At 48.6% G+C, this 24447-nt stretch overlaps 1 protein-coding gene across 2 annotated transcripts in view; it reads left to right on the forward strand.

Annotated features, from left to right (window-relative positions):
• Nucleotides 1-24447, forward strand: part of Tgfa (transforming growth factor alpha) — an 80429-nt gene that overhangs the window by 26606 nt on the left and 29376 nt on the right. For both annotated transcript variants that reach the window (XM_021190972.2, XM_029535681.1), the window contains exon 2: nt 6756-6809. In XM_021190972.2, the coding sequence (XP_021046631.1) occupies nt 6756-6809 (54 nt within the window). The remainder of the gene's footprint in view (nt 1-6755; nt 6810-24447) is intronic.

Raw genomic sequence — 24447 nt, forward strand, 5'->3', positions numbered from 1 at the left:
TCTCTCTCTCTCTCTCTCTCTCTCTCTCTCTCTCTCTCTCTCTCTCTCTCTCTCTCTGTCAGCCAGCACAGAGGCGGGAAGGCCTCAGAAGAACCAGTTTGGCAACTGCTGTGCTTCCCTGAGAGGTATTGAGGCCTAGACTGGGGAGGCCCAGGATCCAGGGATGGATAAAGTGTCCATGCGGGGGCTGGCTGGTTGTGTAGGAAGCCTTGGCTTGGATTGCAAAGCAGAGGGAGGGGCTGACCTGGTCGTCATGCCTGCCCGAAACAGGAGGAGGTGGAGGAGGACGTGAGTTTATTTTTGACCTTGTGACTTGGGGAGCAGGCCCTGTTGAAGGGTGAGGCTGGAGATGGTGTTTGGGGCGGGAGTCAGGACAAGCATCTGGGATGGTCTTGGTGACTTTGGCAGCTTATACTGTTTGTCTCTGCTTCAGTGTGATAGCTGGGGACACTGCCACTGCCCCAAGTGTCTTGACTATTTAGAGAGGAGCGCATAGATCTCAGATTTCTTGTTTGTTTGTTTGTTTTTTCCTTTTTTAAAACAAGACTTATTTTAATTTTTAAGTGTGTGTCTGTGTCTGTGTGTGTCTGGGTACACACCTGCGCTCAGGTACCCAGGTGCTTCTGGATCCCCTGGAGTTACAGGAGATTGTGAGCCACATGATGTGGGTGTTGGGACCCAAACTCAGTGCCTGTGACAACAGTTCCTGCTCTAACCGCTGTGCCATCTCCAGACCCATCTTTTCCTTTTCTTTCTTTCCCCCTCTCCTTCCTGCTGCCTTGCATCTTCCTCCCAGTCTGACCCTCTTTTTCTCGCTATGTAGATGTTGGCTCAGCATTTGATTCATTGGCGTAAGTAGACAGTGACTTTTCTTTTTAAATCCTAAAAGCAAGGTCAGTGTCCTGTCATACCAGTGGGCTTCAGCAATGTGACCCTGGATCTCAAGTGGCTACTTTGTTGCAGTCCCTTCTAGGAGTCCTGAGGGACAATAAGGTGGATAACTGTTGCTATCCCCTGGATTCTGGGAGGAGTTCTGGTGCATGAAGAGGCAACCTCAGGGGTGGCCAGGGCCAGTGCGCAGGCATACAGTGCTCTGAGGAAGCGATGCACCCATCTCACTTCATCTTTGCTGTAAGCCTCTGAGGAGAACCTATTCTTGTTTGGCAGAAGAATTTCAAAGCTGGTTACTGACTGATAAGGGCATGAACCCAGGTCTGTGGCAAACTCTAGGCATACCTAAATCAATTCAGAAACGGCAGAAGTTGGGATGCCTGTTCTCCACCTTTCTATCCCTGAGAAAGTCTGAGAGTCTCTCCGAGACCTAGAAGGATGTGGAAAATTCCTTTGCCAATTTCAAGTGATGGCTGAGGACCATTGACATACAATCACCAGAAGCTCACCAGAAGATACTGCCTTAGACTTGCCAATATGAAATTAGCTGCTTCAGGGACCCCAGAGGTTGGTAGGATAGGCAGCTAAGGGACCCAAGCTCGCTGACTCTTAGGGGTTGTGACTTCAAGATAGACTGGTAAACCACTGAGTCTGTACTGGGGATATAGAAGAGGGAAGTACCCCGATTTGATATCTGATCCAGAGCCTGATAGCTTGTATTAGTCCATGTAAAAATGGAAGATAAAATGATCATAAAAGCACCCCTTGCTGAGATTATACGCAGTTATTGCTGCCTGACCTCTAATTCCAGGCAGAGGACTTACTCAGAAAGGGGTCAAAACAAAACAAGGTCAGTTGTCCCCGCTAGCTGGCCGAGAAGGCGGACAGCCCTTTGTCTTCATAGCTTCTTGTAATCGGGAGACTTGGCCAGCCTCAAACAGCTCTGCCATCTAAAGACGGAGTCCCAGACTGGACAAAGGAATCATGGTGGACCTGCTTCCAGTCCTAGCCCTCAGGAGGCTGAGATAGGAGGGTGGCTGTGGGTTCAAGACCTGGCAGAAAAGGAGGAAGAGGGAAAGGGAAGAGAGGAAGAGGAGGACTTCCTAAAGAAAACACAGCCCTAGACAAACCTAGGCTCTGGGCTCCCGTCTGCCTGGATTCCCCCATTCTACAGCGCATGCCTTGCCTTAGCCAAAAGGGGAAGGGAGGGATTTGGCTCTGGAGGGGCCAAATCTTCTTCTTTTGAGACAAGGACACAAGTAGCAGAGCTGTCCTTGAATTCCCCATGTAGCCGAGGATGGCCTTGAACCTGCGATACTCTCATTTCTACTTCCCGAGTGTGGGGTTGCAGAAGGCACAACCACACCTGGTTTTACATAGTGCTTGGGATGGAGGTTACAGCCTGGTGCTATGCTGACACCTTCTTACCTCCAACACAGAAGCATTACACGAGCGGTGCGCCCCTCCTCTGAAAACCTGAGGGTTCAAAGCCCGAAAGGTTTTAAGTGCCCACGTGAGGCTGATTCCACGTCTGACCTTCTGCACTGGGTCACAGTCACCAGGCCAGCAGCCTGAAGTTTACTGAACCAAATGACACTGAGTCTACTCACAGGACATGGATATGAAACAAATTAATTTTCTACTTGTGACTTTGCTCCTGTTCCCAAGATATCTCAACATCTACATACAAATATTCCAAAATAAAATTCTGAAAGTTTAAAAAAGACTGGGCTGGGAAGATCCTTGGATCATCGAGGTGGTTGCCCTGCAAGTCTGAGGAGCTGAGTTCGACCCCTAGAACCTGTGGGAAAAAGTCAGCTCCAATGTTGTGCATTTGAAATCCCAGTTTAGAGAGGCAGAGACAGGCAGATTCCTGGGGCTCCCTGGAGTTCCAGGCCAGGCAAGTGTGTCCCTACAAACTAACAAGAGGCTGGAAAGATGACTCAGCAGTTAAGAGCACTTTGTTGCTCTTCCAGAGGACCCAGGTTCCACCCCTAGCACCCACATGGCAGTTCACAGCCATCTGTAACTCCAGTTCCATGTTGTATCAGGACCCACCTCCTGACACAGCACTGGCCTTTGCCAGTGAGTTCCCCACCAGATTCTCTTCCTGGATATCAAGGTCCCCCCTGTGAATTGGAGGACTGCTCTGAAGGTAAGGTGGCTACAGAAAGAGCCCTCTGTCCCATGAGGCCATCTGTTTAAGTGACTCATTCTTGGGTTCCTTGTCTTTCCAAACACCTTGCCTCACTGTCCCCAGAGTTCTCTCTCTCTCTCCTGTTTGGCCAGTTCCTCTAAGGCTCCTCTGCAGCCTTGCCTGACTTCCTCTGAGGAGCTGGTGCACAGTACCTCTGGGAGCAGGGCCAAATGTAAACTGGCACCTCTTCCCAGGAGAGACAGGGAGGCTCTTCTCCACTCAGGAATTTGTAAGGCAAGATGCTTACTGGTCTGTGTTGGCAGGGCCTAGGATCTGGGTCACCCATTCACAAGAATTCTTGTACCACTTCCAGCCTGGGTGACCTCGTGCTAAGCTACTAAGCCCCACTGGGTGGCTATTCACATCTACCGTGGTTCTTCTGTTCCTCAAATGAGACAGAGAGGAAGAAAAAGACTACCCACCCCAGCACAGCTCCTGGCCACCCCCACCCTATGCTGCTCTTGAGCCCAGAGCATCTGTACCCAAAGGTGCCTGCCATGATCATGATCCACCTCTCCATCTTCTTTTGACCCCAGAACCTCACCCAACCTTGCCCTTCTCTCTGAAGCCAAGCATAAAGGTCCAAAAACAAGAGGGATGTGAGGCTCTTGCAAGGTTCTCACTGAGCCATTCAGTTGAGGAGGTTAGAGCCCAGGCACGAACACGGGCTGCAGTAGAGGCCAGGATAGACATACTAACCTCTGCTGGGGCAACCAGGAGCCTGAAGATGCCTCTCTCAGGACTGGGCACTACAGCTGAATGTCCCAGAAGAGGTGATTGCCAAGTGACGGGCGGTGAGGACAGAGAGTTCTGTCCCGGGCTAAAAGAACAGTGTGGGTCCCTGTCCAGAACTGTCAATCTCAGTCAGGCATGGGGCTGAAGTGTGGATGCCCCTGCTCTAGGACCCAGGGGAACAGGAGTGTCCAGCCTCTCAAAGTGGCATTCCTACAATTCCATCACGGATAGGTTTGGGCGTGTCTCCTCTTCTACAACACCACAGTGTATGGGTTAACCTTGTTTCTACCAATAGTTTCTGAGCGGCAAACAGCAGTATTATACAGTGTGGAGAGGTCACCTTGCCTCAAGGTCTGGGTCCCAGTGTGTGCTGCAGGGAGAGACCAGACTTCCCTAAAGATACACTTCTGTTGTGTGTGGCTTTTCCCTTGACACTACCCGCTGCCCTCCTTTGCTTTTTGAAGTGTGCAGTTGGGATTTCCCCACTTTCTAGCTACTTAGACAGACATCAGAATGAGACCCTGGCAGGAGAGCCTTGAAAGGTTGCCTGTCCTCGAGGGAGGAGAGCTGACTGGGTGGCCCTACAGCCTAGCCTGCCTTCCCATCCTGAGGACCAGTGCCAGGTGGCTTTGACACCCAGCCTAGAGGGACTAATGGCTCCTTCCTACTGCTGAGTCTGAGCCTAGACTGTATCTTTCTGAGCCCTGGTGGTGACAGCCAGCTCTGTGGTGGCCCCTTGGCTTCTCAGAGCCTCGTGTCTGCCAAGGCCACATGTTCCTAGAAGGCCTTCAGACACCAGGCCATGTGCGGGGGCTGCTGGCTCCCCAGCACATACAGATGGAGCAGCCCTCAGGCCTGGCTTATGGGGAAACTGAGGGCAAGGAAAAAATACCTCAAGAGGTGAGGTTGTGGCCTCTGGAAGACCTCGGGCCTGTCAGGTCTTCGGGTTAAGCCAGGAGAGTCATACTGGGTGGGAACACACCTGATGGTGTGTCAGGCCAGCCAGGGCACAGTCACTTAACAGTGTCTTGAACATTGCAAGTGGGCAGACTCAAGTCTCACCTTAGCATAGGAGCTTGAGCAGATTTCTGAATGTTTCTAAGCCTCTGCTTCCTGGGCATCCCCAAGGGCAGAGGGCTGGGAAGAACCTGCATCTAGGGTCATGAAACAGACAAGGCAAAAATACAGAAACCCGTGCAGGTTGCGGCATGGCGGAACCCCACCTGAGAAGAGAGGCTCGGCCTCCTTCTGCCTGGCCCAAGGCCCACAGCAGCTAGGATGGAACGAGCATCATGGGGACTGAGAGTACAGAAGGGAACTGTTATTGTCACCCTTTCTAAAATCAGAAATAAAAGCAAAGTGTTGTTCGTTCCTCAGAGGAACATGTGTTCTCTGTAGCCATTAATTAGTTCCTGAAATGCCTTCACGAGTCTGGCAATTGGCAGCTGACAGGTGAGAGAGAAGCAGAGGGATGAAAGAGTTTTGTGCCAGGCAAGAGACGGGCCCCAGCACACACGCAATCTCCTGTGTTTGCTCCAGAAGCTGGCGGGACCAGGATCGTTGCTGGGTTTGTGCAATTCGCCCTGACAGGAAGGGTTCAGGCAGGGAGGTGGCATCAGGATCCCTCGGTAGTTTGGGGACAGTTGCTGACAGGCTGGTCATACTCCCTGTCCTGAGGTATGCCGGGCACCTTCATGTCCGCTTTGACTGATGATGGAGTGGTTTGTGGCAGTGCCCACAGTGTCAGGACGTGACTGTCCCACAGCTCTGAAGGCGCAACCCCCAAATTTTCTGGCTCTGGCAGGAACGGAACCCTGGGTGTATGCATGGCAGATGTCCCTTTGAAACAGGTCTGGGGAATCTTATGAACATGTGGGCTGTAGGAAGGAAACGCTTCCCCTGAGAAACAGGAGCCCACTGTTGCACCCTCCACGTTCACATGGTAGAGGGACAGACAAGACCTATCTTGATTTCTGCAGCGGTTTAGGGAATCAGCCTTCTAGAATGGCCTCCCTGAGTCCCAGCCTCCTCTGCAGGGCTGCTCAAGGCATATCTCTGCCTTCAAAACTCACAAGAGCTTCCTTTTTAATGAGAACTTACTGCTCTGTTTCCAGAAACTTCCACCACTGTAACATGAGGACACATACGGGTCACCTGTTGGCAGAGGTGTCTTTACAGGTCATAGAGAGGCTCTGTGTGTAGGTTTGACGCTGTGCTGTCTTGGAGTCCTCATGACTATATTAGAGTCTGTCTGTCTCATGAGGAAAGCCAATAGGAGCCTTAGTTCCCCGGGTCTTGCCTAGTGCCACCACTGGGTTTCCATTCATGGGCCATTGTCCCTGCCATGCTCAGCACCTAATGGGGCCTAGACATGCCTGAGTACACCCCCATGACCTCTCAAGGAACAGTGAGGTGACAGTTCTTGCCATCTGTCCTCAGCCAGGCTCCTCATACATCTGTTTGTGACGGTGCAATGCTCTGCAGTCCCCATCCTTCTTGGCTAGGGACAGCCGGTGTCAGGGAAGCAGGGATTCCTCACTAGACCCCAACTATGTCTCAGCACATTGCTTCAGCCAGAGGGAAGTCTCACTGTCATATGGGGCCCCTGTGTGAGTATGGGAGTGCTGTACCCAACCCCTACCCTCACACCCAAAAGGTGGCAACAACATACCCAGCCAACAGAAACCACCACAAAAGGTGGAGAGAGACTACAGGCAGAGAACGGCACTAATAGTTCCCTCTGCTCCCTCCCGTGAGCCTATCTCCCCTGGTCTTGGCAAAGGGCCCTCTGCTTCCCTTTGCATGGAGCCCCTCAAGGAGGTAGCCAGACACAACTATCGGCCCCTCCATAAAATTCTGAGGCCTTTACCTGACTGCCAAGGACGTCCATTTCTGAGGAGACACTAACCCATCCTCTCTGCTTCCCCCACAGGTATCCTGTTAGCCGTGTGCCAGGCTCTGGAGAACAGTACGTCCCCCCTGAGTGGTGAGTCCATCCTCCCTGGATGTGGATGGGGTGTGGGTCCTGCCTCTCATCTGGAAAGCTCCCTCCTGGGGAAACGTCCCTGACCTGGAGCCCTATCTGTCTCCTCTGAGCAGGCAGAGGAGAGCCTAGTGGAACGCCTTCATGGCCCAAGGGGGCTGTGCATTCGTACCTCAGGGGCCACCTATTCAAGAGTCCTTCACCTGTTGAGACACCCGGTGTGAGCAAGTGAAATAGGGCCTGCAGGAAGAGCTTGAAACTGTCCATACTTTACCAGGTTATGTGATGATTAGCTTTCTGCACTCCTGCCAGATTTTGCCCAGTGGCACCTTTGGTTAGGTTTCTTTCTATTCTCTCTCTCTCTCTCTCTCTCTCTCTCTCTCTCTCTCTCTCTCTCTCTCTCCCCTCTCTCTCTCTGTACTTCTAAGAGTTGGGAGACAAAGCCCCCACCTTCTCAGTGTCCCAGGGAAACCCATTCTGTTTCCTGGGCTCCTAGCCAGTGGCCTCTGTTTGTGCATAGTAATGGTGGTCTTAATGATTTTGATTCCTGCGTTGCTGTGTGTTGGGACAGGAGTGTGTGCATGTACTCAGGTACTCATGACTGTATGACAGGCACTTACCCACTGAGCCATCTGGCAAGTACCAGATGCCATAGCAACACTTACAGCCTGGGCATGAGGGAACTTGGACATGAGGCCAGGCAGGAGCTGCCACTTTGTTCTGGTCCCTGATGGAAATCTCAGCAGGCCGATCGGAGGGTGAGGGGGGGTGGGGGGTGACGGGGGGGGTGCTGAGATGCTGTGTAAGTGGCCCTGCTCTGCCTTGCACCCTTCTAGACCAAACTGCACCTGCAGCATGCAGGCCTTGGGGGTGGGCCAGCCAGGTGGAATGGAGACCTGCTGGCTACCGAGTCACTCTTGAGGCAAGTTGGAATGGTGGCAAATGCTAATGTAGCCGTCTGTTCCCGCAGACAAACAGGGTCTGAGGATATCCCACTTGAGTCTGCTCCCTTGGGGCCCTGGAGTGGCTCCGGCTGAGCCTCTTTAGAGTGCTGCAGGTTCTCCTGGCAGACCTGGTCTTTCAGCCAGGAAAAGGGCAGTGCCTACCCCGCCAGAAGCCTCAGTTCCCTCTCTCCCTTCTGGATTCCACCCCCACCCCTGGGGGAATGTGCCCAGTATCAGCACGAATTTAGGGTCTAACCCCCTCACACAGAGGCCCTCAAGTCTGCTCAGTCCCCTGATCTGCTGTCTGAGACCGTCATGGCTGAGCACGTCTGGAGGTCCAGGTTAGCAGGCAGAGCAGAGGCCACACTGTGTGCTGCACAGAAGGCACCAAGCCACTTCTCTGGGAACAAGGTGGCTACGTGTCCAGCCTCTGGCTGCTCTCAGTCGGGTGGATGAGTTAGATGTGGGACTGGTTCTCTTTGGGTTTGCACACTTTATAACCTGGGTCCTGGGACTCAGGGGGAGGGGCCAGCAATCAAGTTCAAACAGTGGTGACTATGTCACTGTGAACTCTACAGAGGTTGGGTGACTAAGCCAGGCTTGCCTGTCACACTTTCTCTTCTTTTAAGTGACTTTACCAATAGGACTGCTTAGTCTGTCCTACCTAGATCTTCTCCCCCTAGGGCTGAACTCCTGAGGTGAGGGCAGCCCCCAGGTCCCTGTGCATGTTTGGTTCATGGGTGCATAGGCCTGCGTGTGCTCACATGCACGTGGAGACTGGATGACAGCTTTGACTATCATTAGAAGCACTGGCCATCTGTTTTGAGAGAGGGTCTCTCAGTGGATTGGAGCACTTTAATTGGACTAGACCAGCTGGCCCGCGTGGTCCTATAGTCTCTGCCTCTGGGCACTTGGATTAAAAGCACTCAGCCATAGCCTTCTCTCTAAGGTGGCTCTGGGGATTGAACTCAGATCTCTGCACTTGAACAGCAGGCCCTCTGCTGACTAGGCCATTTCCCCAGCCCTCATTTTCAATTTGTGATTATTATGGAGGGTTTTTTTTTTTTTAATGTTGCCCATTACTTGTACTTCTTTCCAAGTGAACACTGTTTTTGGAAAATCTATTTATTTATATACTGAGTGACTTCAGTATCTAAGCTCCCCTTCCTCTATGCCCTGGGTATTGGTAGACTCATATACTAAATTTCAGAAACTTCCATTAGGTGTTAAGAAGAGGAATTCCTGGACAGTAGCAAATGGGCATGGCTCTCCGCTCTGTTGGCCAGATCTGGAAGCACATGGGTCTACCCCCGGTTTTGATAAATCCCCAAATGACAACTGTGCAGCAAAGGGCCTCTGGCACTCATAGGGTGAGGCCCAGCATCACAGAACATTGTGGAGAGGAAATTGTAGGCTCCCTGTGCCAACCAAGGGTGGGACACGGGCTCAGAGGAGCACAGGGTTTGTCCCCTGAGCTTTTTTTATGCATTGGGGAAACATGCATGCCCTTAGCGCAGACGGTTGCCCTGGACCTTTCTTGGTAAGATCTTATTTTGTTCCTTTTCCTTAGATCCCCAGATACGGAGGGTGGAGGGGCCCAGAGGTGTGGGGAAACTGGGTTGCATCATCGAACGCTTCTCAGGCGTTTACAATGGGTGGGACAGTGAAGAACATGGGCCTTGGGGAGGAGGCCAGGATCCTGTGGTGGGGCCCACTTACTTTTAGACTTTCCAAGTTCCTGAGCTTGTTAGTCCTCAACTATCTGCTCAGATTAGTTCCCTCATCTGTGGGACTGGACTGAGCAATAGCCTGAGAATCTCCACACGCTGTCCTGATGTACAGGGAGAGCCCCTGGAGGCCTGATAGGGAGATCCTGAGGATGCCTTCACGCTTTTTAGGAATCACTGTTGTCAGGGATCAATTGGTGATGCCTGCACACAGACAGGTAGGGAAGTGGTGGTCTAACTGCCTTGCAGAGTTGGCCCTCCATATCTACAGATGCTGCTTCTGAAAGCCAAAGGATAAATGGGTCAGAAATACCTGGGAAAATGGAAAGCATAACAAATATGTATACACTTTCTCTCCCAAACTATTTACAAAACAGCAACAGTATGGCCACCACTTATGCACTGTTTGTATATATAGTAATGAAGAATCTGTTCTGAATGCACAGAGGGGCTAGGGAGATGGCTTGGTGCAATTGTGAAGGGCAGGGTTCATATCCTCAGAACCCACATAGGAAATGGACAAGCATGGGGGTTCCCTGTAATCCCGGGACGTAGGAGGCGAGACAGCTTAGGGCAAGCTGGTTAAGTTAGATGAGCTGAAACAGTGAGAGTCAGACTCAACAATACAGTGAAGAACAAGGATATTAACTTTGGGTCTCCATGCGCACATGTGCACGCATGCACACACACACTAAATGTGTGGGAACATGAGTGTACTGTCCATGTTTAATCTACACCATGTCCTGTAAGGACTTGAGCATCCGTAGGTTTCAGTTCTGTTGGGTCCTTGCTTCATACAGAAGGACAGATGCATTTGATTCTCTAGGGATGCTGTATCTCAAGGTTGTTCTCATATCTTCAGATCCTAACCCTCTGCTTGCTAGAACCCTACAACGGATCAGACATCTCTTCCTGACCCTCCAGGGGCCAACCTGGCAGGTGACTACACGGCCTGTAAACCTTTCTTGGGAGTGTCACTGAATGCTCACTGTGTCATTTAGACCATAAACTGCCATGGGAGTGGAAATCAATGTTCTCAAGTTTGGAACATAAACTTTTATCCTTGTCTGTTTATAAAAGTCAAAGAGAACATCAGCTGGAGGCAGGTGAGGGCGTTGGCACCCACAGCTTAGAACACTGGCTACACCCTCCCCAGGGAAAAGCTCTGACCTATCTTCAAAAGGCACTTCTCAATGCCCCCTTTAAAAGGACAGAATGCACCCAGTTGCAAAGCAGTCGGGCAGCTGCTTGCCTCGCCCTCAGTTGGTCGGCACATTCCCAGGCTGCTCATCTGGTTCTTTTCTCATGAGACTCACTGTAATGTCCAAGAAGGTGTGGTGGGGGCCCCTCTGGGCCCCTGGGAGCCAAGTTCCTACCCGCCTGCACACTCCTCAGATTGGCAGTCTACACCTCTGATTCCTCATGCTTCGCCCTGGCTAGTGTCTATGGAATCTGGCCTCCCTGTGTTTACTGGCTCATTGAATTTAGTATCTGGAAGACTTTTCAGAAATGATGAACATAGAAACATCACCACGGGGTTCTTTGTAGGGCTTATCACCATCCTTACTTGCGTGGGGAGGTGGGACCCAGGTCAGGCATCAGTGGGGACTGTGGACTCCAATCTGCTCAGATGAGAATCCAGGCTGGGCTCCACTGAAGGAGGGCAGATTGGACTAGAGGGGAAAGCCTTTGAAGGTTCTGCTTGTTTACAAAGCAGAGGGAACGCGAGCCAGCCGGCCAGCCAGCCAGCCTGGCCTCTCCTCATTGCTCACCTCCTTCAACAAAAGCTTTTCAGAACTTCAAACTGCTTCCTGATTCCTTTGTCTGCAGTTTTCCCACACGTGAAGCTGAAGTCATTCTAAAATTAGAAGGCTCACGTGTTTGACCCAGGTACATGGTTCACCTGTTTCAAATCTCTGTCTCTCACACAAGAGGCCTGCTGTGCCCCAGCTCAGGATAAAAACCACACACACACCTGTGCAAGGTTGCATAGTGCTTAGTTAGCATGGAGGAGCGGCAGGGTGGAATGAGTCTTCCTGCCTTCCGAGGTGCGTGCATGCCTTCACCATCCACTTCCTCATTTTGCCTGCACTGTGTGTGTGTGTGTGTGTGTGTGTGTGTGTGTGTGTGTGTGTGTGTGTGTGTGTGTGTTACATGCCTGTGCACGTTTGTGTTTGTATGCATGTGTGTGTACAGGTGTATATGTGCTTGTGTATTTGTACATAGACATTGAGACTAGAGGCTCACAGACATATGGCGTCATCCACAATGGCTTGCCACCTTTTTTTTTTTTTTCAGGTTTTGGTTCTAAGATTTTTCTCTTCATTTCTGTTATGTGCCCACCTATGTTTGTTTACTTTGTCTATATAGGAGTTTGCAGAATCCAGAAAAGGGGTCGAATTCCTGGAACTAGAGTTACAAATGACTGGAAAGTCACTATGTGGGTACTGGAAATTGACCCCTAACTCAAACCCCGGCCTTAGCAAGACTGGAAGCACTCTTAACTGCTGAGCCATCCACCTTATTTTTTTGAGACAAAGTCTCTCCCTGAACCAAGAGTTTGTTGATACAGTCAGGCCAGCTGGACAGCAAGCGCCAGCGATCCTCCTGTCTCTGCCTCCTCAGGGCTGGGATTACAGGTTTGTGTCTCTGCAGCTGGCTTTCTGCACGGGTGCTGAGGATGGGAACTCAATTCCTTCAGGTTTTCAGGGCAAGTGACCCAGTGAGCCATACCCTGGCCCCTCCCTACCTGAGTCTGTTGCTTTTCAAACAAAGCCTCCTCCATCTTGGTTTCCTATCAGTAAGGTAAAGGAAAGGGATTAAGCCCATGGCTTTTCAAACTCTGAGTTACAGAGTGACTCTTGTAGGGACATGAACAGCATTCAAAAGCATTCACAGAATCCCTTGGAAGAGAGACATCAGTGTACAGGGCAAGGACTTGGGTGTCCATCTGCAACCACCACCTTGTCTGAGAAACGGTCTCTATACTTTTTTCCTCTGTATGCCAGGCTAACTGGCCCATGCACATTCAAGGATTCTCCTATCTCTGCCCCTCATTCTCCCGACATGGGAACCTGACAGCAGATCGGCTTTAATGTGCTCGTCTTCATCGGGCCTTTCCAAAACCCTCAACTCACAACAAACAGTAGCATTAATTTACATAATGCATAATTACTCAGATACAATAATGAGTACAACTCACGGAAACAGGTTTGAGCACAACCCAGTGACCACTTGGTAACATGTGAGCTAACTGGTAAGAACAGAAATAGGCTGTCAACTATGGACGCCACCACCTAAGCTTGTGTGGGCTGAGGGCCTGATCCAATGAGGCCAGCAGAGGAAGGCGGTACTTGGCACTGGGTGTGCTAAGGGCAGGTTTGAATGGAGCTAGGATAGGAGAACTGCCATCAACTTTGGCGGAAACAGGGCAAGAGCTAACGTCCATAGGATTTTAGAATCTAGGCCTGTAGACACCCTTATTATATTGTTGATTTTAGTGTTTTACTTTAATTTTACACACATTGCTGAGAACACTCTGCCAAAGGGCTGAGGGCATTCATTGCATCCAGCCCCGAGGAGAACTAAGTGTTAGCCCCGCCAAAAAAGGGATGGCGATTGGTTTGGTCTGGTTTGGTTTGGTCTTTGGAGACAGGGTCCTGTGCAGCCCATACTGGCCTTGACCTTTGTCTTGATACATGGATGACACTGGCCTTGAACTCCAGATTCTTCTGCCTCTGCTTCTCAAGTCCTGGGATTACAGGATGATGCCAATGTGTCTGGCTGATTGCGATGATTGTGACATCCCAAATGCTGACAGAGCCAGAGCAGATCATGACAGACTTCTCTCAAGAAAGCCACGCTTCTGCACTAGCAAGACTTGGTGCGCTTAGCCTCGGCTCCCAAATGGACAGTTTTGATCCATTTCATTGATCTGTACCTTGCTACACCTGGGTGCTAAGCAGGTTTCCCATCGGACTGACCACTCCCCCAAGCTGTGGCTGTGGCATGGCCAAGGAGAGCATCTATTTAGGCATCAATCTGGTCAAAAGCAGAACCCATGTCCTACAAAGAAAAAAAAAAAAAAAAAAAAGGAAAAAAGCAACAACAACAAAACCCAGAACCCTCCCATCATCCACCTACACAGAAAATGGCTGCTTAAGGAATTAATCTCAGAGTCCTGCTGGGGAAACACTGGGTGCCCCAGCTGGCCCAAGGAGCACAGGCATTAGGACACACGCAGACACTCAGGGGTCATGCACAGGCTGGGCCATTACTCTGTCTTCCATGAGAACATCCTAGGGCAGCCATTCTACATCTGCCTTAGTGACATCTGATTCTTAGTGATGAATCTGATTGGCAGAAGCAGAAGAGGAAACCTGCAGATGGCAAAGGACCAGAGGCAGAAAGGCTGAGGAAGAAGGCAGATTCCATAGTTAGACCTGACAAAGAGGAACCCAGCACCCCAAACCCAAAATGACCTGGAAATCATTCTATATAGCAGATATTTGTTAAGCAACTTGCTGCCTTCAGTGTCCTGATTGTCCTAGTATTAACTGTCTATTGGACCCAGTGTAGAATTGCCTGAAAACAACCCCATTTGGGTAATTGTCTTTATTGGGTTGGTCTGTAGGCATGTCTGTGAGGGATTGTCTTGATTATTAATTGACATAGGAGGGTCCAGCCTACTGCAGGCAGAACCATCCCTACATCAGTGGTCCAGGGGGAATATAAGGAAGCTGGCTAAGCATGAGCCACTGAGCAAGCCAGTAGTGCTCCTCCATGGCCTCTGCCTCCTGTTCCTGTTTGCATTCCTGCCTTGATGCATTCCCTCAATGATGGACGGTGATCTGGAAGAATAAGATGAAATAAGCCATCTCCTCAAGACCTTCCTCTCCCATGAGGAGACAGATATCATGGATGTTACTCTATTAACCTGACATAGTGTCGAGAATGATACTAGAGTTTGGGACATCTCTTGTACTTGTCATGGGATGGCGGTATCTATTGCTGATGGGTGTGGAAGCCAAGGTGACCTTTCTGAGATTAGACTGTGACAGTGTCTTCCCATGTAGCCCAGCCTGGTCCTTAAGAGCAGCTTAAGTGTTAACGTATTAAAGAAGAACTTGAACATTGTGCAGAGCATGTGGCCCACTCTGGCCCTTCTAGGGAATCTGCATTATAAAAACAGAAGTTAGGTTATTTCCCCCATGGGAGTGAAAAGAGGAGTCTATACATGTCCAAAATGGGGAAGGAAACAGCTCCAGAACAGGTGGACAGAGGGCGCCTAGGTGGCCCTTCAAAACTGTGTTGGTGAGAAAATGGAGAGATGACTCTGGTTGAGAGCACTGGCTGCTCTTCAGAGAACCAGAGTTCAGTTCTAGTACCCACATGGCAGCTCACAAATCCCTGGAACTTCAGTTCCAGGAGCTCTGAGGGCACTGCATGCATGTGGTGCACATAACATACACGCAGGCAAAACTCCAATAAAAAAACATAAATTTTTTGTTTTAATTTTCATTGTTAATGAGCCCAGCAGAGTGTTTACTGCCTACGATTCCGGCGCTTGGAAGCTGAGGCAGGAGTTTGAGGTCAGCCTGGGCTATCTATAGAAAGACTCTGTCACAAAAGAAAGCATATTGGTTGTTTTTAGGCAAGTGCTCACAGAGCCCAGGCTAGCCTCAAACTCACTATATAGTTGAGGATGACCTTGAACCCCTGATTTTCCTGCTTCCACCTCCCAAATTCCAAGGATACAAATATGCTTTTAGAAAGTCTACTGATGAGGAAATAAAATGTACAATAATAAAGGAAAACACACATGATGTCCACGTAGGAAAAAAATGGAATTGAAAGATGAACCTCAGATTTGCAATTGATATGACGAGATGCAAAGATAAAGGGCAGACACAGTTACAGCAGATAAGCCTGTCTCTCCCTGTGTCCTTGGTGTCCAGCAGCTGCTGTGGTCACCAAGGCTAGCCCAAGCCCAGAGATCCCCTACTAGCTTTGTTCAAGAACCTGTACACTGTGCCCTGCAGCCTGGCCCCAGGTCCTGATCCCGGTACAGCAGCTTTCCCTATGGCCTTGGTATCCAGTTGAGTGTGCCCCTGTCATTGAGCTTACTTTAGTGGCCCTGTAGCTCCCAAGTCACAATCCTCTTTGCAGAATCTAAATTCAGGCATCCTGACAGTTCTGCTGCTAATCTTTTGCTCTACGGCATTTTTGTGCTCAGTAGCAGTAAATGAATCACGCACAATACTTAGCACTTCTTAAGAATTTGACTTATTATGTGTATTATGTTGGGGGATGCACATGCCACAGTACATGTGTGCAAGCCCAAAGACAACTTGGTATGGTTGGTTCTCAATGATAAACTTTACCTGGGAGCCAGGGGTCAGACTCCAGCCCTCAGGCTTTGCCTGACAAGCTCCTTACCAGCTGAGCCATCTCACCCACCCCAAGATCCTCAGCATATCATTATGAAGTGAGTCCTTTGTTAGATGGTTTTGCTCAGAGGTATGCTAAGGTAAATGCTCTGAGTACATGCAAACTCGGATGTCCAACAGCTGAGCGCACTAAATACATTTTCAACTTATATTTCCCATGGACCATCCACCAAGTGCTCACCTTCTTGCAGGCGGGGAAGTTGCATGCTGGAAACCTTGCCTTTAACAAAAGTGGAAGGCTTTTCTGCATCCCTGGCGCTAGGCACATCTCTCATCTGTGAAGCAGTGGGCAACTAGGAGACGTTGGGAGGGTGGTGTAGCCTCCCTGTGCACCAGAAGCTTCCCCCCCCACACACACACACATATCCCCGAATCCTCTCTTGCTGCCCCCTGCTATTCTCCATGCTTTGTGTCATTGCTGAAGAAGCAGGCCTCTGAAACAAGACTGTCTTTATGAGGTGATTTTATCCTCGACAGTTGAGCACTGGGGCAGTGGATCTGACACTTCAGTGCCATGACAGTCATCTCCCATCAGCGTGGGGAGTCCGTGGAGCTGCAGTCTGAGGTCTTAGTCACTCTGCTAGGGCTTGGTGGGGAGCAGGGGCTGGGTGGCACTTTCCCTAAAAACTAAGATGTTCTCAGCTTTGAGTGACAGTCCCCTATCCCCAGAGTCGTCCTTCTCCTCAACGGGATTCTAGAATGAGGCAGGACTGAGTTTTCAGTGAGTTAGGGCCCTCACTAAGCCCTCTTTCCCCACTGAGGTGTCATCTCTGAGATGATGGGAAGTATGCGGTGACTTTGAGACAGGATGGTGGTTTATTTCCTGGGATCTCAAGTCAGAGTAGGCAGCTTCTACGCTGTGGAGCTTCAGAGCCTACAGTTCACAGATTCATCCCCAGTGGTTCTTTCTAATGCTGTGACCCTTTCCTTATGTTGTGTGACCCCAGCCATAAAATTAATTTCATTGCTACTTCATAACTGTAATTTTGCCACAGTTATGAATCATAATGTAATTATCTGATAGGTAGATGATCTTAGGTGACCCCTGTGAAAGGGTCATTCAACTCTCAAAGGGGTCATGACCCACAGGTTGAGAATTGCAGGTCTAGTGTCTTATCTTGAAGTCATGGCCCAATTCCCAGATGTCTCACACACCTGACCCTTGTGTGACCTTTGGCTAATCTGTGAGCCTAGAAGAAAAGGAGTGAGATGGGGCAGAGCAGAGGCCTTGTGCAGCAATGGCAACCCGGAGCCTTCCCCTCTGCACTCATTGGCCTTTCCCATGAGCCTTTTCTCATCTCTACTCTGAGGGGCTTGGACTATGGTAAGCACCCCTCTGCACCTTGCCTGGGAGACCTAGAAAGGTGTTTTTGAGATCTCATATAGGGAAGGTGTCATGTGTTTCTCATATACATATATATACATATAGAAGCAGATAGATAGATAGATAGATAGATAGATAGATAGATAGATAGATAGATAGATAGATAGATAGATAGATATGGTTTTACTCTACAGTTCAGAACAGCCTGGAGCCCATATGTAGCCTAGGCTGATTTTGAATTTGTAGCAATCCTCCTGCCTCAGTAAATATCAAAAGCATAAGCCCTACAAATAGTAGCTGAGACCTTATTAAGTATATCTTATTAAATCAATATATGTAATGTCTAAAACTGCTCTGAGAGTACAACATATCACAGTGGACTTGTATTGATTGGCCATATTAAAGTCACGTACTTCCAATGTGAACTGACTGTATTTACTATGTGCTGAGTATTGGTCCAGCATCACTTTACTCCTGCAACTCAGAGAAGGAGGCAGTTTTTGCAGCTGCATCGAATACTTAACAAAGCTCGGGTACAGGGGGAGTTCTGAAACATGCCTAAGGTCACTAGAAAGTGGGAGATGTGGAACTCAAATCCAGGTGATAATGGGTTACAGGGTTCTGGGTAACTTACCACTGTGATTTTTAACCTCTGCTTACACACACACATACACACACACATACATATGCGTGCACGTATGCGCATCTCATCCCAACACATGATATTTAAGGGCAGACTTACATCCAACTCACACCCAGTCACTGGTTCCTAGTCTCTTCCTTGTGCAGGACAGATCAGAAACTGTTCTCTTAGAGGTTGGTTGGTTGATTGGTTTGTTGGTTTGTTTTTATCTTTTGTTTCATTAAAAATTAGACTTGTGGGCCAGTAAGATGGCTCAAGGTAAAAGTGCTTGCTACCAAGCCTGACTACTTGAGTTCGATCCCTGAGTTCCATGTGATGAAAGGAGAAACTGACTTCCAAAAGTCTCCTGACCTCCACGTGCATCCCATAACATCATGAACACACACACCTGATAAATGAATTAAAAATATAATAAAAATTAAATATCATCTGAAGCAAACCATGTGTGTAATCACCAATGTATGTAGTGCATGGATACAGCATGTGTACATGGAAATACCATGATAGCACGTGTGTCAGCAATAGCTCACCTTTCTTCTTATCTCAGAGTTATATAATCTTCCTCTGTCTGTCTGCCCTGCCCTTCAGGCAAGGCCAGCTCAGGTCCTCTGGTGGATTTTGCTCTTAGATGTATTTCCATGCACTTGCAGGGGTCTGGTCATGAGTGCTTCCTGACAGAACTTCCTTGTAGATCCTGTTGAGACTCAACACCATGTCTGGAGATCTGGGGAACATGGGTGACCCTGTAGATTGCAAAGTTGATCGACAGGGATAAAAGCAGTGTTCTCCTGGTTCCGCTTTAATGTGTGCAGTGTCCTGACTGCCAGGCACCTCAAGTGACCACAGTGCAAGAAGTTTCTGGGTCAGCAGGAGAGAGAGTCAAATCTTCTTACCACGTCCCTCTGACTTGTCGTCTAAGCAGGAAAATCATCCCCACTTGACAGCACTGGGCTTAGAGTCTGGATCCTGGAAGCCCGTGTGTTGTTACTTTTTAAAATCTTAAGTAGCATAGCTTTATGAGTGGCCATCCTCAGAACCTGTATGTCTTCCTCGGGTCCAGTGGTGGCCTCTTCCTGTGTGTTTGTAGGGGCCTGGTCATGGGTGCTTCCTGGCAGAACCTCCTGATGAGACGGCCATGTCAGGACAGTTGGGAAACATGAGGTGAACCTTGAGGATCGCTGTATTTTAGAATATAGTAATTTTGTATTTTAGGGTATGGTATGTGACTATGTAGCACTGGGAACCAAATCTAGGGCCCTGGGCTTGCCAGACAAGCACTTAACTATTGAATGAACTGCACACCCTCCCTGCAGGACACACTCCCTCCTCCTCCTTTTTTAAAGACTGACATCATTTAGAATCTGGCTCCAGACAGGCATGGTGGCACCCAGGAGGCAAAAAACAGGCCTGAGAACCTGGTCTATATAGCAAGCTCCAAGCCAGCTAAAGCCATACAGTGATACTGTCTCAAAGAAGAAAAGAAAGGGAATCTGACTCAGAAAATGCTTTCTTTTTAAATAAAAGAGCCCAACCCCACCCCTAACACCCACCCTGCTGCTCAGGCCACATGCATGTGTGCCTTCCCCAAAAGGAGGCACCTCTGAAACCTTCTGGCCAATGTGTAGAAAATCACACTGGCCCATATGACAGTTACATACTACTGGGGAGCACTTGACATGTGGCTAGTCCAAGCCAAGCATTGGCAATAAACAACAGATTGTGGATTTTATAGGTTAGTGAGTGTAGAATGAGTATCTTATGAATAAATATATACAGTAGCCGTCTTTATTTTGATTACTATAGGTCAGATCTACTTCACTACTTATACTCTAATTCATAGGTCTGGGGCGGATTCCCCAACACGAGTGTGGTGTTCTTAACCCTGCCATGGGAGTCTAGATTGCAGCCATAGTAAGAACTGTGGGGCAGAGTGAAGACCTTGGAGCCCTGACTCAGATGCAAACAGCACCTTAGTTATACTGTCAGTGGCCATGGGGACCCAATGAATGTGAAAGGACCTACTCGCTATAGTACCAAGTACACACCAGCCATCATACCCTAGCAGGTGTGAACATGGGCCATAGAAGCTCATCTGCGTGGGCCAGATGTCCATCCAACCCCAAAGCCAGAGCAGGACAGAGGACATCCCCCATACCATTGCACAGACCTCAGCCGTAGCTGAGAAATTACTAAGAGAAATGGTGCTCCCCTCCATTTCTCTTAGTAATGTCCTGGCGTGAGATCAGGGACACTCTTTCCTCTCCTCGATTTCCCTTCTCTGTAGACTGTCTCCAACCCCTGAGCCTGGAGCTATAGCCTCTTCCCTGAGTCCTGTTCACCTGACACAGGTATCCCATATGGCTGCTTCCCCACAGCCCTTTCACCAAAGGGTACATCTGGCTCTAGGGAGCCCCATACAAGCTTTCCGGTGATTCCATCTACAGGGAACCTATAGTGTTCTGGTTTCTCATCTGCTGCCGTGATAAACACCATGAACAAAAGCCATTTGGGGGTGCTGGGCTGTCTTAGTTACTGTCCTCTTGCTGTGAAGAGACAGTATGACCAAGGTAACCCTTAGAAAATGAAAGCATTTAATTAGAGGTTTGGAGGTCTAGTCTGTGGTCTTCACGGTGGGAAGCAGACAGGCACGGCTCAGGAGCGGAGCTGAGAGCTTCACATCCTGATCCACAGATGCAGGGAAAGAAAGACTGGACTAGGGTGGGGTTTTGAAACCTCAAAGCCCACCCTTAGTGACACTACTCCAACAAGGCTGTACCTTTCCCCAGACAGCTTCATAAACTAGGGACTAGGCATGCAAATGGATGCGCCCATGGGGCTCATTTTCATTCAAACTTCCACTGGGAGGAAAGGGTCTATTTGGCTTCCAAGTCTCCATCACAGCCCATCCCTGAGGGAAGTCAGGGAAGGAACTCAAGCAGGAGCTGTAGAGGAAGCCACCGACTGGCTTGTCCCCGGCTCACAGACATGGCCCTTGGCCCATCTGATGGAGGCAACTCCTCAGTTGAGGTTCTCTCTGTCTACATGACCCTACTTTGTATCAAGGTTATAAAACCTAACACACAGTGCCTGTACACTTGTGCCTAGCACACTGACCCTAGCAGTAGGTTCCACCTGCCATCTTCTCCAGCCCAGTGTGTGGTACGGAAGCCCAGTTCCCAGACGCAGTGGCCAACACCTCCTTGTGACATTCTGTCACCTGTCCTTTAAGCTGGAAAAGCCTGTGAAGTTAGTTTTGATTATTTAAAAAAAAAGAAAGGAAAAGAAAATACCAGCTCTCTAGCATTGGCTAAGCTAAAAGTTAATGCTAAAATAAGCTGGTTTTAATTATTTTCCTTCTTGTGCCTAATAATTTTCCTCTCTGTGAATAAATGCAATGGCCTTTATAAAGGATTTGTAACTTGCTATGAACTGACTTTAACCCTGGCTGGAAAGGAGCTAAATTACCATTTTCAAATTAAATAATTGCACATAAGGAGAACAGCCACAACTCCAAATATGAAGAGCAGAGGCTAAGGAGGTGGCTCTGCGGGTTCGAGTGCTTAGTGTAATCAAGAGGACTGAGTTCAGACCTCCGGAATGCCTATTAAAAACAAACAAACAAAAACAAACAAAACAAAACAAAAACCAACTCTGTGTGTGTGTGTGTGTGTGTGTGTGTGTGTGCACATGCGAGTGCATGAATATGTGTGTATTGTGTTTTACAGGACACATGTGGAGGTCAGAGGACAACGTTGGTCAGTCCTTGCTTTTACCTTGTTAGAGACAGGGTCTCTTGTCACTTGATGCTGCACAAGCCAGGCTAACTGGCCTACAAGCCTCGGGGATTCTCCCATCTCACTATAGAAGCTCAGGGGTTACAGATGTGAGCCACTATGCTGGCTTTACCTGGGTCGTGCTCGGAGAGGGTGTTTCTAAGCCACTTACTCTGTAGTGGATAGTAGCAGGAGACGTTGCCTTAGTTAGTATATGGTCAGCCTTCTCAGGGGCTTACTGTCCCAACTCAGAGTCACTGTGGCATGACTAGCCCGGACCCAGAGATGTGAAACACCACTTTATCCCATATCACCTTGCTGCATGGGTGACTAGATCTGTTCTGGGATCTTCCATGCTGGCTTACAGATGTAACTTTTCTTGTGCCAGTGTTAAAATGCTTTAATTATTTCTATTTCGTTATGTCTATTAGAGTATCAGATGATACAAATCTCTCCACGTTTAAAGGAACATTGTGTCTTTAAATATCTTATATCTTACCTTTAAAGGTGAACCTAGTGTCATTTAGTCAGTTTTCTCTTATCCTGAAGGCTTTGAAAGAGTAACAGGATCTTCCCTCCCTTGATGGCAAATGTGCCAATGAGAACAATTTGATAGCATCATGCTACTATAGCACAGTTCCTGCTACATAAATCACCTTAAAAGGAAAGACCTGTGGCGTTCCACAAATAGATCCTGAAGACACCCTTTAAAAACTCTTCCCAAGTGTTCTACAGAATTTATATTTCAAACATCTCTGAAGGATGACTTTCCCTGGATGTTTTAAAACTATTTCTATGATTGTTGTTGGACTCTTAAATTTTTATGTATACAACACAACATTGTGAGTTATCTTTAAAGATATATTTCTATTTATGTGTGTGTGTGTGTGTGTGTGTGTGTGTGTGTGGCTGTTGTCTGTGTGTGTACAGGTATCTCTAGAGACCAGAAAAGGCATCAGATCTCCTGGATCTGGAGTCATGGGTGGTTGGGAGCCCCCATGTGGGTGCTGGGAACCAAAGAGCAGCAAACTCTGTTAACCCCTGACCCACCGCCCCAGCCCAGCAGTTGCAGGAATTCCAAGCCCAAAGCTTTACAGCAGATCAAGGCTCCATTACGTGTTCCACAACAGAATTTCGTGCCGTGGGTAGAAGCCCACCCTCCCCCAGTTCTACATGTTTTGAATTGGTTACCATGGTTTTGAGGCAACTACTGAGCTTCATCCTGACGCCAGGTACTCTCCAAGACACGGTCACACATAGCAAGCTGACGTGGGATACAGTGGTGGTTTACATCTCTAGGTAGAGGGCAGTGCGTGCCACAGTGACTCTGATACAGGACAGTAAGCATCTGAGATAAACAGATTTAGGTTTGGAAGCTAGACGACATTTTAAAATAAATATTAGCAGGTTGAAATATTTCAAAGATGGAAGCATAAGAATTCTCTAAGAAAATACAAATGAGAAGCTGGCAGTGTGGCTCAGTTGGTAGTGTGCTTGCCTAGCATGCACAAAGCCTTGGGTTCGATCCCCAGCACTGTATAAATAAGGAGTGGAGATGCACACCCGAAACCCCAGTCAGTACTCAGGAGGTGGAAGCGATAGGGTCAGAAGCTCAAGGTCACCCTGAGGGTGCCAGATCAAGGCTCCATTACCTTGGGTTGTGTCGCAAAAACATTTTATTGTATTATGTTTATTTACTATATATTAGATATATAGTAGATATTAGGAGTTGGAAAATAGGGCATTTGCCTGACATTTGAGGACCTGAGTTTTATCTCCAGTACCAGAAAGAAAAGAAAAAAAAAAGAATATTTATATGACTGAAAAGCAGGAGGGAGGGAGGGAGGGAAGAAAAGAAAGAGAGAAAGAAAAGATAATGTAGGAAAACAGTTATAAAAATTAAAGTTTTATGAGCAACAAAAGAAACCAGTACAGAAAAAAAAATATAGTCAATATCTCCATTCTTGAACCCTAAAAAGAATTCATATTCTTGCTATATAAAATACTTTCTCAGAGCAATGGGAAATCGTAAGAGAGTGAGCAGATTATTCGAATGGGCATCTTGTAAAATTACAACTCCCCAGGCCACGAATTGCAAAGCAGATGTCCAGGCTTGAAGCCTCCAAAGAACTGGAAATCCCTGTGAGGAAGTGTTGGCGCACACAGTGGGGAGAGTCTGTGAGGAAGTGTTGGTGCACATAGTGGGGAGAGTCAGAAACAGGCATTGGTGTGTGAGATCTGACAATGTATGAAAGCAGGTTGTCAGCACTCATCACAGGGTTTGCATGCATGGAGGCCCCACCCTCCCATCGGCACACTTGTAAGAACTTACCCTAAGGAAGTAAGCATTGGGTAGATTTATGTTGAGACCTAGCCCGGGAATGGGATGGGGGGGGGGGGTGCTGACAAATGGCTCAGCAGGTAAAAGTGCTTGCTGCCAAGCCTGCCTCCCTGAGTTCAATTCCCAACAACCGACATGGTGGAAGGAGAGAACAGACTTTCTTCCGTAAGATATCCTCTGCCCTCCACATGCCAATATAACACATGTGCACCCTGCACACACTGAAAACAGTAATAATTGTGGTAATAGTTTTATAAGGAAACTCAAAGTGCTGAGGTGATTAGCTGCTGCTGGGGAGGGATTAGCATCGCTGTGGGATGCAAGAATGAACAGGCAGCCTGTGTGCTGGAGCCCCTGGGGAAGGCTGAGAGCAGCCGTGTGTGTGTGTGTGTGTGTGTGTGTGTGTGTGTGTGTGTGTGTGTATGTGTGTGCATGTGCCT

The sequence above is a fragment of the Mus pahari genome, chromosome 2 (assembly GCF_900095145.1).
Source record: "Mus pahari chromosome 2, PAHARI_EIJ_v1.1, whole genome shotgun sequence".
Classification (NCBI taxonomy): Eukaryota; Metazoa; Chordata; class Mammalia; order Rodentia; family Muridae; genus Mus; species Mus pahari.